We start from the raw sequence: 15866 nt of genomic DNA, 5'->3' as shown, positions 1-15866 counted from the left end.
CGCGCGACCCACATTTCTACAGGATTATAGATTATCGGCGTCATCTGAGGCGGTCCGAGCGGTTCCTCCCAGGAAGGAACAGCGCGTGGGCTAAGATACCGCTGATGCGTGACAAGGCATCAAAGAGAGCGGAAGTGCAGTCCCTGAGAGCCACTCCACCCTTGGTGCTCTGGGAGACAGTGGAGTGGTGACTAGTGAGTTTTGGTCTGAGATTTCCTTTTAATGCAGTGCTCTTAAAAAGATAGTTTTATTATTATTATTATTATTATTATTATTATTATTATTATTATTATTATTATTATCCAGCATTAGTGTTTGTATTACATTGGCACTGACAGTTTGTGTGCGATTAAGGATATTTTAGACACCTGCTGGCTTCACACTGGCTGGTATAGGGGCATCACCGAGTTTGTGGTACAGTATAAGGCTAAAGCAATAAAATATACTCCCAAAGCAGCCCGCACAGCAATTTTAAGCCTCGTAGGTTGTACATATTACCTGATTATTTTTTGAATTACATTTTGTCTTAACTTCCGTTGACGCTAGTTCCTATGACTCATATATGTTTTAAAGTGAGACTGCTGCATCCACAGAAAGACACAGTGCAGCTTCTTGTGTCATCAGGACTACATGCGGAGAGAAGCAGTGACATTACTGCATGACACATAAGCAACAACAAATTTACGGGACTGAAAACAGTATGTACTTGTGTTGTTCCAACTTGTAGGACATGTAGACACTAAATGTATGAAAATGTGGCTAATTATCCTCAACCCTCAATTCACCCCTCCATCTTCAACCGCTCAGCCTTTCTCTGTGGCACCTCCTCACCGGTAAATTCAGGCTCAGATAAATACTGCTCAGCAACATAGCCGAAACACCGGTCACTTTAAGACTCCATTTTATCAGGCCCATATGGAGCCGGTTAGCATGTGGTTCATCCGGCGCTGAGTGTGCAGAAACACGATAAAGTGTGTCCGATAAAATCATCTGCCTTTGGATGGGAATGATGTTCAACTGATGTGGTTCATAGCATCACTTTGAACCACAGTTACATCCTTATGCAGAGACATCTCCACCAGTAGACTACATTTCAACCAGGAAGAACAGTGGGAAAAGTCATATTTTTCAGTTTAAAATGTATTTTGTTTCCAAGGAAGTCCGTTTTCTAGGATTTCATATCGGCCAGGGGAGTTCAGTCTCATTGGAGAAGGGCCAGTGTGGGTACAGGTGCAGGTTTATGTTTTAGCCCGCAAATACTTTACTTTAATTTTTTTATTTAACCTTTATTTAACCAGGAAAACCCCACTGAGATTGAAATCTCTTTCGCAAGGGGGACCTGACATAAAACACAAGACAATGGAAGACACCTGATTCAGCTAATTGACTAATCCTTGACATGTAGAATCCGGTGTTGTGGTGTTAGCCTAAAACAAAAACAAAAAACCTGCACCCACACCGGCCCTTTTGCAATAATATTGGTCATCCCTGGCATAGACAAAGAGGATAAGGCTTTGGAATGACGTGTATAATAGTGGAAGTAGTTTAGCCTTGGCTACTCAATTCAATAGGCCTGAGGATTCATTTCCTGGAGCTGGCTGCACCATCTCTATGACCTCATGCATCATGTAAATGTTTGGGACTAAGCATAGCATGCCCGTTCCCATTCTCTCATTTTAAAAAGTCCCCACAGACCAGGGCCTAAATGAATCACCTTATTTCAACCTGGAATCAACCTGTAAATAGGAAATATTTATATGTCTCTGCCTACTCCTCATTTAGAAGCAGTGAGGGTCGCTTTGTCATTTTACTGCTAGTCCGCACGTTTTACACCAGTTGTTCACTTGTTCCTGGTTATGGTTATACACTTTGTTGTACGTCGCTCTGGATAAGAGCATCTGCCAAACGCCTGTAATGTAAGGTAATAGTTATTTATAACATGCTGGAAAGGTGTAGGTGCTCACAGGTAAGAGTCTTTATCTGTAGATGATGAGTGATGGTCAGAGAGGTCCATGTTCACAATACCCTCTTACTGTATTGGTCTCCATTACCAGAACTCATGACCGCTACACCATGATATCATGCTGCATCATGCAAACTGATATATCATTGAGTGGTATGAGTTAATTTCATTTGTGAAACGTAATAGCGAACCATTAAAGGGATATTTCAATTTTTGCGGTCTTTGTTTCAATTTTAATTCAATTTATGTGTGTCTGTTTTTGGTAGGCCCAGAAAATGTGTCTGTGCAATGAGTGACACATTGAATTTCTGATTTACATTAGTTTCTGATGACCTGCTGGCTTTACAATCGCAGGTTTAAAGGCATTGTGGGGATTGTGGTCTAAATCAAGAAACTACACTTCAACTCCATAGCAGCTTGTACAGCGACATTGTACCTCCAGAGGTCATAGGTCTCGAGTTCAGTGTATATTACCTGACTTTTCTTCAAAAAATAAATATATATAAATAAAAAATAAAAAATAAAATTGGTATAATCTTATCTTTGCTTGGAATTACTTTCCAGGGCACATGTGCATGAAAGAAAGTAGTGACACACATTGGAAAAAATAATGTCACTATTCAAGCTGCATCAGAGTTACTTTAAGTGTTTTTTCTTGGTTTAGACCAAAAACCCTTAATGTGTCTACACCAGCCAAAGCCAGCTGGTTGTCACAGACTTTTGCATCTAACTTACATATACTCGTCATTATACATAAAACACTGTCTAGGACAATCAGGAAATATGCATTAAACTGAAATAATATATAAAACCCCAGAAGATTAAATATCGTTTCAAATTGATTTTATACTAAAGACAAGGGTATATGTACTGCAGTACATTCCATAATCCTAAACAGAGAAGCTATTTGGCGCTATCTTGTGGATAAATGAGAAACTGATCATATACATCCGGCAATTTATACAGTTTCAGGAAATCCTCCCACAAACCGATTAATCCCCGTATTTGGCAACCCGTTTCGTGAAGGGTCTCTGCTCCATCTACATTGAACTTCCGTCTACGTAGGGAAACACTGATACGGTTTAAAGGTTCCATTCTTTTTTAAAAAATTAGGGGAAGACGGGGAGAAAAACGAAATTAATTCTCACTTATCGCAAGGAAATAATGAACTATACACTACGTATCGTATGACGTAAACTGGCATTTGTTCACGTTGAATATTTACTGATTTTAACAGGTGCTAAATGTTTGCCTTTAGTTTAAACATAGTTTAGGACCCGGGGGACGGTTTGGCAGAAATGACGTCTGCTAGTACGTTTGTAAACGTTGAAGCGGGTGAAGGGAGGGCGCTTGTGGTCGATTGAAATAATGTAGTCTGCCGTGTTGTGCTTTTAATGTCTGATAATATCAGTTTGTTTGATAAATATTTATTGATACTATGTTGCAATCTGAATTGCTTCGATTTTTAATACAGACTGAATCCGTGGACACGGATATTTTGGCGATTCCAGTTTTGCAAGCCGATACAAAACCAAAGGAGCCTAATTTAGAAAAGTTAGCAAGTGTTTGCGGAGATGACGGAACCGAAGAAATCGGCTCACCCTTCACTTTCACGCCGCAACAAATTCGGCTGAGCAAGGACCATGAAATGTTTGAAGTACGTTTCTATGGGACAGGAATTGGAAACATTTTGACTCTGCAACTGCACCGTAACTGCACGGATTTAATGCCACGGCGCAACTTAACTTTCCTCTTTCTTTCGAGCGTGGGCAATAATTAAACCTGTTTTTTAATCACCATCATCCTTGTTGTTATGCTATACTACGTTTAAGACTGGTGGTCTTGTCTCTGCAGGATGGCGACATACACAGACATTTATACTTGCAAGATGTTGCGACCACTTCAGCTGAGGTTTCTGAAACGCCAACGTGAGTAGCATAAAGTAAAATGATTACCCGTATCGTTATACACAGTTGGTTGCTTAACAGTGCAATGATATGTAACCTTCTGACTTTAAACCACAGAATATCAGTGGGTTTATGTTTGGTTGGAACTGGATGAGAGACTACCTGGGGAAATCATACTTATCCTGGGTGTGGTACTGGTGCGTGAAGCTGGATGCATCATTTCCTCCGGATTAGCGGGGATACAGTGTTGTCGGGGGATAACACTACACAGCTAAATATTCAGCGTTAAATCAGCTCTTACAGAGTACACATGGTCCGTATTGGACTTGTATGTACTCTGTTAGAGTTGGATTAACACTGGACATTTTACTGTGCACTTATGTTTTTGAGCATGGCATCCTCTGGGTCAGATTGTAACACTGAAGCTGGGTGGCTCTTGATGACCTAATCTACTCTTATACAGTTTATTGGCTGCACAATCCTTTGTATTCCCAATTTAACTCACTTCAGTAAATCCTGTCAGCACTGAAAATGAGAATCGAGTTTCTCAGTAGATCAACCATGTAATACAATAAAATCACAGTAGGGGTTGAATCATTTAGTGCCAGCTGGTGGCTGCCGTAACTGTTTCCAAATCCAAAGCTCATCATGCATGTCAAATTTGTGCCAAACTTCTGAAGTAGAATCGGATGTTTAATTGTCGCTTATTCGTAATCTTTCTCTGTCTCGCAGGGTCTCGGCGTTCAGATGTCACATTGCGGGCTGCAGCCAGCTGTTTGACACGCTGGAAGGATACGAGCACCACTACAGTTCCCTCCACAGGCACGTGTGCTCCAGCTGCCGGAGGTCTTTCCCTTCCGACCGCCTCCTGGACATCCACATCCTGGAGTGGCACGACTCCTACTTCCAGATCATGGCAGAGAAGCAGAGCATGGTAACAGGCTTTTTCCCACATCACGTCATGCTATGTAAATAGTTGTGTTAGTCGCTGTGGATAAGCGCGTTTGCTAATTGTCTGTTGTGTAATGTAATGTCATACAAAATACTGCACATGCCTCATGCAGGCATTTAGCAGACACTCTTATCCTGAGTGACTTGCACGCAGTTGTATGTATACTGAAGCAGTGCATGTTAAGTACCTCGCTCAAGGGTACAATGGCTGTGCCCCACCTGGGAATCAAACCTGCGATCTTTAGGTTGCGGGGGCCCGTCCCTTACACATAATGCTTCACAACCGCCACATAGGCTCAGGGCCACCACCAGGGAGAGTGTATTGGAGAGTGTATTGGTGGAACACACTGGTTCAGCTGCAGTGCGTCTGGTGGGGCTGACACAGTTAGTGACCTGGGAGGCTTAACTGGTGATCCAATTTGGGAGTGGGGGGGGATCATTAAATTAAATAGATATTAAATTATTTTAATGGTAATGTCGTTCAACAGATCTGCTGGTTCTGTTGTCATTTTGTCTTGTGCTGCCCTCTTGTGGCTATATCACGTAATTGTGTTTGTATTTTTTTCAGTACCAGTGCTTAGTAGAAGGATGTGATTTGAAGTTCAAGACCAGCAAGGAAAGAAAAAATCATTTGATCAAAATTCATCGTTACCCTCCAGACTTCAGATTTGACCGATCAAAGAAGAGTAAAAGGTAAAAAAGTCAAACATAATCTATTTTTATCTGATTTCTTCTTTCTCTTTATCCCATACTTTTGAAAACAACATTGGGTGGACAACATCTGAGGTTCAAGCCATAACTTGAATATCATTATTCACTTTTTAGTCATGGCCAACTATGTAATACAAACATTTGGAGGCAATACAGTTAGACTACTATGTAGAGAATCAAATCAAAAAATGGTTTAAATGAATAGTAGTGTGAAGTTTCTGAGATTTGGAAAATTGCCTCGCCAAAAATGTAAGCACCTGTGTTTCCTGGCTCCACAGCCAGACCATTTTGGTTGACCCCATCAATATAACTTCATAACTGCAAGCAACTGTCTCAGCAACTACAAATAAAATTTAAAAAGCTGTAATCTGACTGATCAGAAAAAGAGATCAGGTGTGTCTGTTCTTCGGTGTTCTTCCGCCTTGAGCATTCGAATGCGATTGGTGTCGGCGCGGAGCCGTAAGAGCCGCTAGGAGGTGCGACGTCGTTTTATTTCTGAGACTGAATGACCGAACTCATAACGGCCGTTTTCCAGCAGGACGCAAGAGAAAACCCCGCCGAAGAGCGCAGCGAGCGACTCGGGCATGGAGGTTTCCGTAGCGACGGACGCCGCGGCGCGCGAGTCAGAACCCGGGGAGTCGATGGAGTTCTGTGCCTCCAGCGAGCACGACGGCCAAAAAAAAGAGGAGCAGCCAAAACCGCGCTATTCTTACAGGTCAGTAATCACAGTTTGCAGCCGGATGTCAATCCTTCCTATAAAAAAAGTCAATATAAAGACTGTGCATTATGTGTGGTGCCAGGTTGAGGAGTGAGTTTTTAAATGTTGAGATTTAAAGTAGTATTTATGGAATCATATGTCTGCTTCTCTTTGGCTGCGTAACCATTGCAAAATGCAAAAAATGTGAATATTCTGAAGCCATACTCACACCTCAGAATTGTGATGATTATACAGACTGTTGGCAATATGTACTGCAACAGGAGGGGAATTCTGGAGTCCGTACGGGACAAAGTAAGAACAAAAATCACGACAAAAAGCCCTACTATAAATTATTTCTGTATTTCCTACTCCCTGGAGGTACTACAGCTGATGCTGCAGCAAATTCATGTCTAATGCTCAACTAATAAACAGCCAATGCACGGCTAATGCAGGGCTAATGCTCAGCTAATGCACAGCAAATGTGCAGCCAATGCACTACTAATGAACAGCCAATGCGCGGCTAATGCATGGCTAATGCCCTGCTAATGCACAGCTAATGTATGGCTATTGCATGGCTAACACAACGGTAAGTGGGGGAACCAAACGTGTGTCACTGCTGTGGGTCATAGCTGCCTGCTGCTGTAGCTCAGCGGTTCCTCAAGTGGAGGGGTGCGCAGAGAGACATCAAATGGGGTATGGAATGAGGCCTGTATGGAGCAAATAGTCCATTAGCATCCAAAAACAAATGCGAGGGGGGGCTAAGAAAGGAGGGGTCCTGCTGAGCTGTCAGTCCAAAGGAATCATGTAAACCATCTCTTTTGGACCAGCCCAACTGAGTGGATGCTTGAAAAGTGATTTGCTGCGGACTTTTATGACTGAGAGAACTAGGACTTTGAAATTGACCAACAGGTAAGCTGTTTTAAAAAATTTTTAAAAAAAAATTAAATTACATTGCTCTGGTACTTGGACCAGCAAGTGACTGGAGCCTTAAAAATGATCTGTGGGACTTTTATATGAAAATAGGACTTTTAAATTGACCAACAGGTGGCTGGAACTTTTAAAATGACCAACAGGTGACTGGGAATTTTAAATATCCCAAGAGGTGACTGGGACTTTTAAAATGATCCACAGGTGACTGGGATCTTACAAATGACCAATAGATGAGGCAGCACTGTAGTATAATGACTAAGGAGTTGGTCTTGTAATCTAAAGGTCGCAGGTTCGAGTCCCTGGTTGGGCATTGCCGTTGTACCCTTGAGCAAGGTACTTGACCTTGACCTGCATTGCTCCAGTATATATCCAGCGGTATAATTGGATACAGTGTAAATTGCTCCGGATAAGAGTGTCTGCTAAATGCCTGTAAACAAGATGACCATGACTTATAAAATGGCTGACGGGTGACCGGGTCCTTGTGTTTGCCGTTTCCAGGGTGCCGCACACCATTTGCTTCGGTCAGGGCTCGACCCGAGGCTTTAGAGGCAGCAGAAGGAAGAAGTAGACCAAAGCGTTTTCTGCAGATGAGTGTAACCCCCCCCCCCCCCCCACACACACACACACGCTCCCCGTATGTCCACTGGTAGCGGTCCCCAGGGCGTGGTGTGATGTATTGTGTTTTCAACAATAAAATCATGAAGTGCATTAGGACATGTAATATCCTGTGTTTATTTTTCTTTTTTTTTTCCACAAGTCGTATCTTATAAAAATTAACAAGCGTTAACTTGGTATTGTTCCCAATAAGAGACTTAAAGAATCAGCGTAGTTCTAATTTATGTGATAGGCTACTGTTTGTGGTAAGATGTATTGGGACATTTTCTGCAAGTAAGAAGAAACACCGTCAAAGTTTGGCGTTCTAGCCTGGTTTGTGTGTAGAGAACTGGAACTGGATTGTGTCAAGCTCGTGTTCTGAACTACAAGCCACAATCCCGTTCAGCCACAAAGCCACAAACGCATTCACTTTTCTGCTGTTCAATTTCTGTATTTAAAGTTAATGTAGTGCTGTTCACGATTCGCCCAGATGGTGGCGCAGATGTGTTGCTGAAAAGTTGGGCAGTAGTTGGTGAGGTTATTCTGCATCTCAGTATGCATAATTATCAGCGCCGTTTATTACATACATATGAATATTCACATCTCAGCACTATTATTATTATTATTATTTACAAATTCTACCAGAAATGGTAGCTTTAACCTCAGTTATTTTAAATTAAAGCTAAATACCCTTTACTGTGTCATATGTGTTATCTAAATGGCTTCACTTTGATGTACATCTTATTTTTATGTAAGATGTATTTTTATCTTATTTAAGTAAGATGGTCAAATACATCAGTTACGTTTTGTTGTACTTCATTATTTAGTAATTTAATTTAGTGCCTTTTTAATTATTGAACATTGTTACCACGGAGAAACACTCGAAACACCCAGTTTTCTTTTAACACTAAGCTTGAAACGGGCTGTCTATACGCTTTCAAACCTGTACCTTGTAAATCACACTGAAATGTTATACCGATTTTTCAGGCTAATATCTACGCGAAGATGTCCTACAGTGTTTTATGTAAATAGAATATTGAGGGGTGACTCATGTAATATTTTTACATTTAAGCCAGTGTTCCATTTTCATCAGTTGGAAAAACGTTCCCTTAAGTATCAAGGAAAGCCAGGCTGAATTTATTACTGAAAATTAAGCAAAACTCTTGAATTAGCGATGCAGTGGTTATGCTGCTCAACAAATGAGTAATATACAACTCAACTCCCATTCCTTTCTTTTCAGTGTTCCTCCTAATGTCTAATGAGTAGGCTCGGTCATTATTATTAAGCACGTTTTATTATACGGACGTCACTGCCGAAGCAGATTTCGTTGTTCTAAGTGTCATTTAAAATATTTTATTGAATATTTTGTACAAGCAGTTCCCCTCTGATTTATATATATATTTGATGTGTGGTTGTATATATATCGCACAATCGCACACACAAAATGTAAACACACATTATTATTTATAAACTTATTTTTCAAGTGTAGCCTAATAGATTTTTATTGTCAGTTTTGCATACAATATATAAAACCAGCATAGCTATGTGCTGTACCTTTCCGGGTGGGACTGCATTTCGGATGGTGCCTTCTTTATTAAGAGCTCAATCTGAACATAAAATACTGGTTCATTCTATATTCATTAAAAAAGACAAAATCACAGGAAACATGGAAACTTATAAAGTTTACTGTTTTTCCAAGTAGCCCATAAAGTTCTCAAAAGTTTAAAAAATAGACACACATACGCAACAAAGCATATAGTTGACCGAACATCCTGTGAAAATGTTCAAATAGGAAAAAACGTTACGGGATTTAGAAAAATACACCCTTTTATTTTGTTGACAGGAATATACTTTCATTGTGTAAAATAAAGATTATTGAAATATACAAATACACTTGAGGTCTTGACCCGAAAAAAACAAATTCCAGATTATCTTCTGTAGGCTACTACAACGTTATAAGAATTGTAAATTTGAATTTATAATTATTTTACAATCTTTGTTTCGAGCTGATGGATATTTGGTTTCTAAACGAAAACTTTAAAATCATTTTAAAATAGTGTCCTTCGTATTTTAGAACGTTCTGACACATGCCCTTGACACTAACCTGAAAACAACAAAGCTGCAGTGTATACAGTTAAAATGCTTTTTAAATCGCCGGCATGTTATACTTAGTGAGTCTACTACAGAAGTGTATGTAGTCTTGGAAGACAATATTAGTCCTATCATTGTTAAAATAGTCTGTTATAGCTGGGCTTGATGTCTGTTGCAAAATAAGTATGCCTGTTGTAAATTTATTTTATTTCTGTATATTGGGCCTACTCAATTTATTTAGTTATTTTATTCTATTTTTAAAATATGTTTTAAAATATATATTTTCAGTTAGCACCGTCCCTGAACAACCAGCAACTGTAAGGGATTCCTTAGAAGGGGACACAGCGCGGCATAAGGCCCGAATAGGCTAAATGTAGACATGCGTAAAGAATATGGGCTGCATTTGAACACTATCAACGATAAAGCCTCGTGTAATCAACAAAACAGCATTGCGAGATTTTTAAAAAACTTTAATTGACAGTCAGTGTTTTCGAATTTCACACAATAAGTATACTCTGTGGTTCCATTTTGCATTTTTGCATTAATATTTTGCATTTTTAGCAACGTATTTTGTTTTTGTTGCTTGTATAGCCTAGTATTTCATATATTTTCACGGCAGCCTGATTATTTGTGTAAGTACAAGGACCAGCCGCACTTAATTTAGTTAAATCCTGATGCCAAACCCCACAGCGAAAAAGTTGCTGTCCCCCATTCCTGTGGGCTATGGCTTCGCAATGAACACACTGAAATATTAAGTGTTAAGTCAACTCTTACAGAGCATATATGGTCCCTGCTGGACTCATTAACACTGGACATTTTACTGTGAACTGGTGTTTTCAGAGCTGGTTAATGTGAAATCGGGGATACAGGGTTGTCGCAGCACAGGTAGTAGCAGCCTACACATTTTAATGGGCCGGTTTGAAGGTCTATATATATTTGAATTACTATCATATATACATGTTCTGCGTAGCTGTGCGTATAAACGCGGTTTTACAAAGGGTTGCGAAAACTTGCACACAATTTACCTATTTAAGACAAATAGTACATTCCATATGTCACTGGTCCGCTGAAAAGTCCGGGAACTGGCAAGGTCGGTCTTGGAAAAGAATTAGAGGGTCCGTAGAGAGAAGGCGAGCCAATGTGAGCTCCCAGCGGGAATGGAAACGCAAAAGCGGGTAGCAGAGGCTTTGTTGCGAGTTTGAATTTTTCCAGCTCGGCCTCTTGCAGTCTCTTGGCTTTAGCCCTTCTGTTCTGGAACCAAATTTTGACCTGCGTCTCCGTGAGACTGAGCGAGTTTGAGAATTCCGCTCTCTCCGCAATTGAGAGGTACTGTTTCTGGCGAAACTTTCTCTCCAACGCCAGCAACTGCGAAGTGGTGAACGGCGTTCGCGGCTTCCTGTTGTTTTTGTGCTTCCTTAAGGTGCACGCGGATGGACTGGGAGGTCCTGTCAACAAGAAAAAATGCATGAATACAGCGATCAGTGTATTTTTGGGGTTCGGGTTGTCCAACTTGTTAACAATGAAAGTCAGCAAGGCCAGTGTCGACATTGCATCGGCCTAATCCAAAATAGGCTTCTGTATTGCAGTGAAATAGCATATTGTCTACATCCCTGCATATTAGCCTACCCCTTTTTCTGGAAACACGGTGAAAATAAATTGTCACACAAGCAAGTGTCTTTAACGGAATTAAGAAACCAGAAACAATGAAGGAGTGGTGATAGGCTACCCATCGTCCGAATTCAGCACCGTTTTAATTTTGTCTACTCTTTGACTACTCTTGACAATATGTCATTTTTAAACGAGTAAACATACACAACGGCATTGTTAACATTTATAATTTACTACTATAATTATGAATTAACGTTTCATTGTGATCACTTGTAAAATGGCAGTATGGAAGGGAGCTAACTACTGAACTATTGCTTACTGCAGCACTTTTTTAAAAATATTTGCGATTGCGTGTATTTGAGAGAGGGAAAACATAATATAATGAACTTACTTGGAGGGGTGGAGTACGCCGAAGTTTGAAACCAAGTACTGTGCTCGTTATCATTTTCATCTTCGCCCTCCTTTTTCTTGCAGTCTGGGATATTTTGAAAGTTCTTTACAGAGTTTTTCTCCACGTTAAATGTCTTTGGAGAGTGTAGTAGTGTCCGTTCTGGCGTAGACGGTGGAACTAGTTCCGATTCATGGAAAAAACTTTGGGTCCGACATGGAGTTCTGTCAGAAATTAGCGATTCAACACTAAAAGGGAGACTGAACGTCTTGCTTCTGTATCCTTTGGGAGTTGTCGTTACATTTGACTGCCCGTCTTCCTTATCAGAATCCTCTCTTTCCTGTAGTTTTATCTCTTGGGAGAGAGACCGCTGGTCAGGATTCATGACAGAGTATGGGGCCATACACCTTTAGGCTAATAAGTAGCTTGACAGTCCTGAACCGCGTCCTGGCGTGCTACCGTTCCGTGAAGCGCAACGCGCGCTGTCAAAATACTAGCAGTGTTGTGACGGCGCTTTGCTTTTGGGCATAAAAGTTCCACAAGTTCCCTCTTAACTCGCCGCCTTCCAATCAGCTTGACAACTTGGCCTCGTGACGTTGCGTGCTCTCTGTTGTGATTGGTCAGTCTTTTGTAAAGCCCATCAGGAATAATTTGGGAAGACAGTATAGTTAATCATAGGCGTCTTGTCCGGGAGGTTTATTGATACTGTTATTCACTGGCTCCTCTTACGAGCACACGCCACTGTTGAAATTTTAGACTTACAATCAGCAAGAAAGGCAGTCGAGAAATAGATTCTTTATTATTTAAACGAATATGCCCAGAATAATCATTTAGCCTACGGATTTAAAAAAATTAAAAACCTAAGATCTTACCGTTATTTTTATTCTACCGAATGCTGCATGAAACTGACAGACATTTCAAAACCGCTTACACGTATTCAGTTAACCAGAATAGTTTACTTGTTCAAATGTCAATTATTTATTCACTTTTAGGCTATGTAGGGCTCCCGATAGGCTGTGATGGAGAAAAAGAAAATGTCTAATTCGAGGACCAGAGTATTTAGTCAACTGGAAATTGCTGGAGTTGTGTTAGAGGCGTTTAAAATGTATATATTAAAACGAATTTCCAAAAATAGTTTTGTAACCTAAACTGGGTTCTCTGATATAACCGAATGATGCATGATTATTAGTCACACGGCATTACAGCAATTTAAAGCTTGTCTCGGCCTTTTAAGGCCTACAAAAGCTTCATTTGAAAAGCAACGGGCAATCCTTCACCGCAAGTCAAAGCATTTAATAAGGTAGACAAGTTATGTTTTGGAAGGCGCCGCGCAGGCTCGGCGGGATCAAAAAGGAAGCTACCTCAGGGAGAAAAGGCAACAGTTAACTCCACTTAACCAATTGTCCACGAAAAGTTTAATGTCTCGTGCATAGCTGGAGGGGGGGACGGTTCTCACAGACTCCTGCTTGCTGCAAGTATGTTAACTGTTGCGTTTCTGGATTTTTGAACTACAACTGACATGTGCTGCGCTGCGCTGCGTATTAAATGTCCAGAAAAAAAGATAAAATGTTTCTGTTGTTGGCAATGTTTTTACTGTTTAGCTACAGGGAATTGACCGCTAAGAAAACAGTCAGTTCTGAGAATGAATCTTATTATAATGTTGAGAAATGTACAGTCTTATGTTAAATTCAAAATATTTTTTTTGTCATGATGAATATATAACTTGGTGTACGGTTTTATAATATGATGAAAAGCCATTTAATTTCATGTGTTCGTCAGCCGCGTTATATCAGTTTTAAAAAGTGTCCGAATAAAAATATCTTCATATATAATCTCTGAATATGTCTGATGGGATTTAATTAAGAATTTGATGTCCATAATTATTTTTATAGTGTAATTTTGCTGTGGAATTATATTGCAAGGGGGAAATTATAAAGTTACCTTTATTAGTAAAATGATCCAGGTCCCGGAGGAAAACAAAAATACTGTTATTTCTTCACTAACCTGCTCATAAATATTTAACTGTTCATGCTATTAATTACCAAGTTTTTTAAAGCTATAAAATGTTATTTACTGTAAAAATTATATTCAATAAGAAAGACAAAGAAAGCACAAAAAGGGAAAGTTCGAGAAAGTTTTGAGTTTATGTCCAGTGCTCTAACACACAGAACTCGTGTTTCTGTGAGTCTCATAGTCCTCTTGGTCCTCTAATTAAAATAAAAAAATAAAAAAACCAGTACATATGACATGTTTGTTAATTGGTTGAAGTGACGATTCAGGGTAATGAGAACTCAATTCAATTATCATTATTTAACCCAATATCTTTTAAAGAAGTATGCTTTAAATAGCCTAACGTTAAAAGCATCAAAGCCGCTTAGTTTGATATTTTACTGCATCTTACTGAAAAGTTTTAATGGCGTAGGCCTACCTTTAAATATACATACACCAGTACACTTTAAATTGAGAATATATAGATAAACTAAAATCTAAAGGACATGTTTACACCTTGAATGGTGACGTGAACGTGAACCCATGATCTGTTGTCTGCGATTTATAAACAGATCTGCATCAGCCACATCACCGCTTCTATAAGAGCGGGCCTTTTGGCTACGTACAAGCCCAACATAAGGAAGGCTAAAATGTATCAGTGACAATTTTATAGCAAGTCGTTAATACATCATTGTAATCTTCAGTTTGTAATAGCTATTATAAACATATTCCAAGAGTATATGTTCAACAGATGACTCTTTCTGCTGATCCAGTGTAAAGCCTATTGTCAAACTTACCTCCGCATACACATGAATAGACTATTATCTGAAATAAAATCTAATTTATACAGAAAATTCATTTTTTTGGTCACAAAGAGCTTCACAGCATACCCCAGCCTAAAACTCCCAAACCAACAAGCCGACAGTGACAAGGGCAAATTCTTAATTTATAGAAAGGGCTATTCTCTATAGTTTGTTTTAAGCGAAGCGATATTGAATCTATTCTGAAGGAGTGGTCCTGTAAATTCACAATGAAAAACAAAAGGCGGAAAAATGGTTAGATATTAAATCCATGATTCTGTATTTAATAGGTGATTATTACTGTCATTAATGGAGACAAACTTTTCGGACTGAAACCTGATAAATTGGAGCCTATTCATTATTTTCCCGGAATAAAATAATTAAGATGCAATGTCTTAGTTCATATTAGCCTATTTGACAAAAATTTTAATTATAATTTTTTAAATTACAATTAGCCTACTATAGAATGTCACATGAACCAGAATGTCACATGAACGACTCATTTATGTGGCATTTTGGAAAGCGTATGAGTCTAATGTCTCGATTATAAGATATACATTACTCCAAATAAACAGATATATGCTGAAATAACTAATATGTCACAAAGATTCGAAGTTTCACATGTCATTCAGATCATTTATTTTTCAGTATCGACATAGGTCTTATTCTAATAGCTTTTAGAAGGAAAAAAAAAGGTGAAATCTTACATAAAAACGGAAACGGGCCCAAAATGTCTCAATTAATCTTTAACATCTTTTAGCATCTTTTTTGCTAGCTGGCTAAAAGATATTCGAGAGCCAAAACGCCAACCGAGTAGCTATGGCATGTTCCGAACTTTTTGCCGTACTGTCTCCTCTTCACTTTCAAATCTCGTCAAATGTGATCGGAATACCCTAGCTCAGGCAGCGACCCCCCGGCGCGTTGTGAATCAGTCTTTGAAAGTTGGGATGCCACTCGAATTCTATGCAAGCGTAATCAGAAGGCCCCTGTAGCCTCCTCCCTCGCGAATACCGCTCTCACCGTGTTGTTCAAAAACAGTGCACATATTGAAGCGTTTATGACACCGAGGGATGTGGTCGCCAGATTTATTACGGAACAGAATAAACAGTGCGCCTCTATGTTCTTGTTTGAAAGGGAGACCTACTTTAGAACATTCAGAATATTACACATGTTAAAAAACGAACCATATAAGCTGTAAAGGGCCTTGTCTGGCTCAGATAAACGTTTGTTTGATTAC

The 15866-nt window shown here is 39.6% G+C and overlaps 2 protein-coding genes across 3 annotated transcripts; one reads left to right on the top strand and one right to left on the bottom strand.

The window, feature by feature from the left end:
- The first annotated feature begins 3251 nt into the window (after positions 1 to 3251).
- On the top strand, positions 3252 to 7873 carry znf511 (zinc finger protein 511). Of its 2 annotated transcripts, none has more exons than XM_064317505.1 (6): positions 3252 to 3620; positions 3818 to 3891; positions 4603 to 4804; positions 5390 to 5514; positions 6071 to 6247; positions 7658 to 7873. In XM_064317505.1, the coding sequence occupies exons 1-6, from the start codon at positions 3402 to 3404 to the stop codon at positions 7725 to 7727; spliced, it is 867 nt and encodes a 288-aa protein (XP_064173575.1). In that variant the 5' UTR covers positions 3252 to 3401; the 3' UTR covers positions 7728 to 7873. The 2 variants fall into 2 exon arrangements, with proteins under 2 accessions (XP_064173575.1, XP_064173574.1); XM_064317504.1 differs by having other exon boundaries at positions 3253 to 3620; positions 6068 to 6247.
- Positions 7874 to 9239: 1366 nt separating this feature from the next.
- Positions 9240 to 12444, bottom strand: msx3 (muscle segment homeobox 3). Its single transcript, XM_064317506.1, has 2 exons — positions 11844 to 12444; positions 9240 to 11289 (listed from the first exon to the last, which is right to left on the bottom strand). The coding sequence occupies exons 1-2, from the start codon at positions 12241 to 12243 to the stop codon at positions 10874 to 10876; spliced, it is 816 nt and encodes a 271-aa protein (XP_064173576.1). The 5' UTR covers positions 12244 to 12444; the 3' UTR covers positions 9240 to 10873.
- Between the last annotated feature and the right edge of the window lie 3422 nt (positions 12445 to 15866).

The sequence above is a fragment of the Anguilla rostrata genome, chromosome 18 (assembly GCF_018555375.3).
Source record: "Anguilla rostrata isolate EN2019 chromosome 18, ASM1855537v3, whole genome shotgun sequence".
Taxonomy (NCBI): Eukaryota; Metazoa; Chordata; class Actinopteri; order Anguilliformes; family Anguillidae; genus Anguilla; species Anguilla rostrata.
This window is presented reverse-complemented; position numbering and strand designations above follow the sequence as displayed.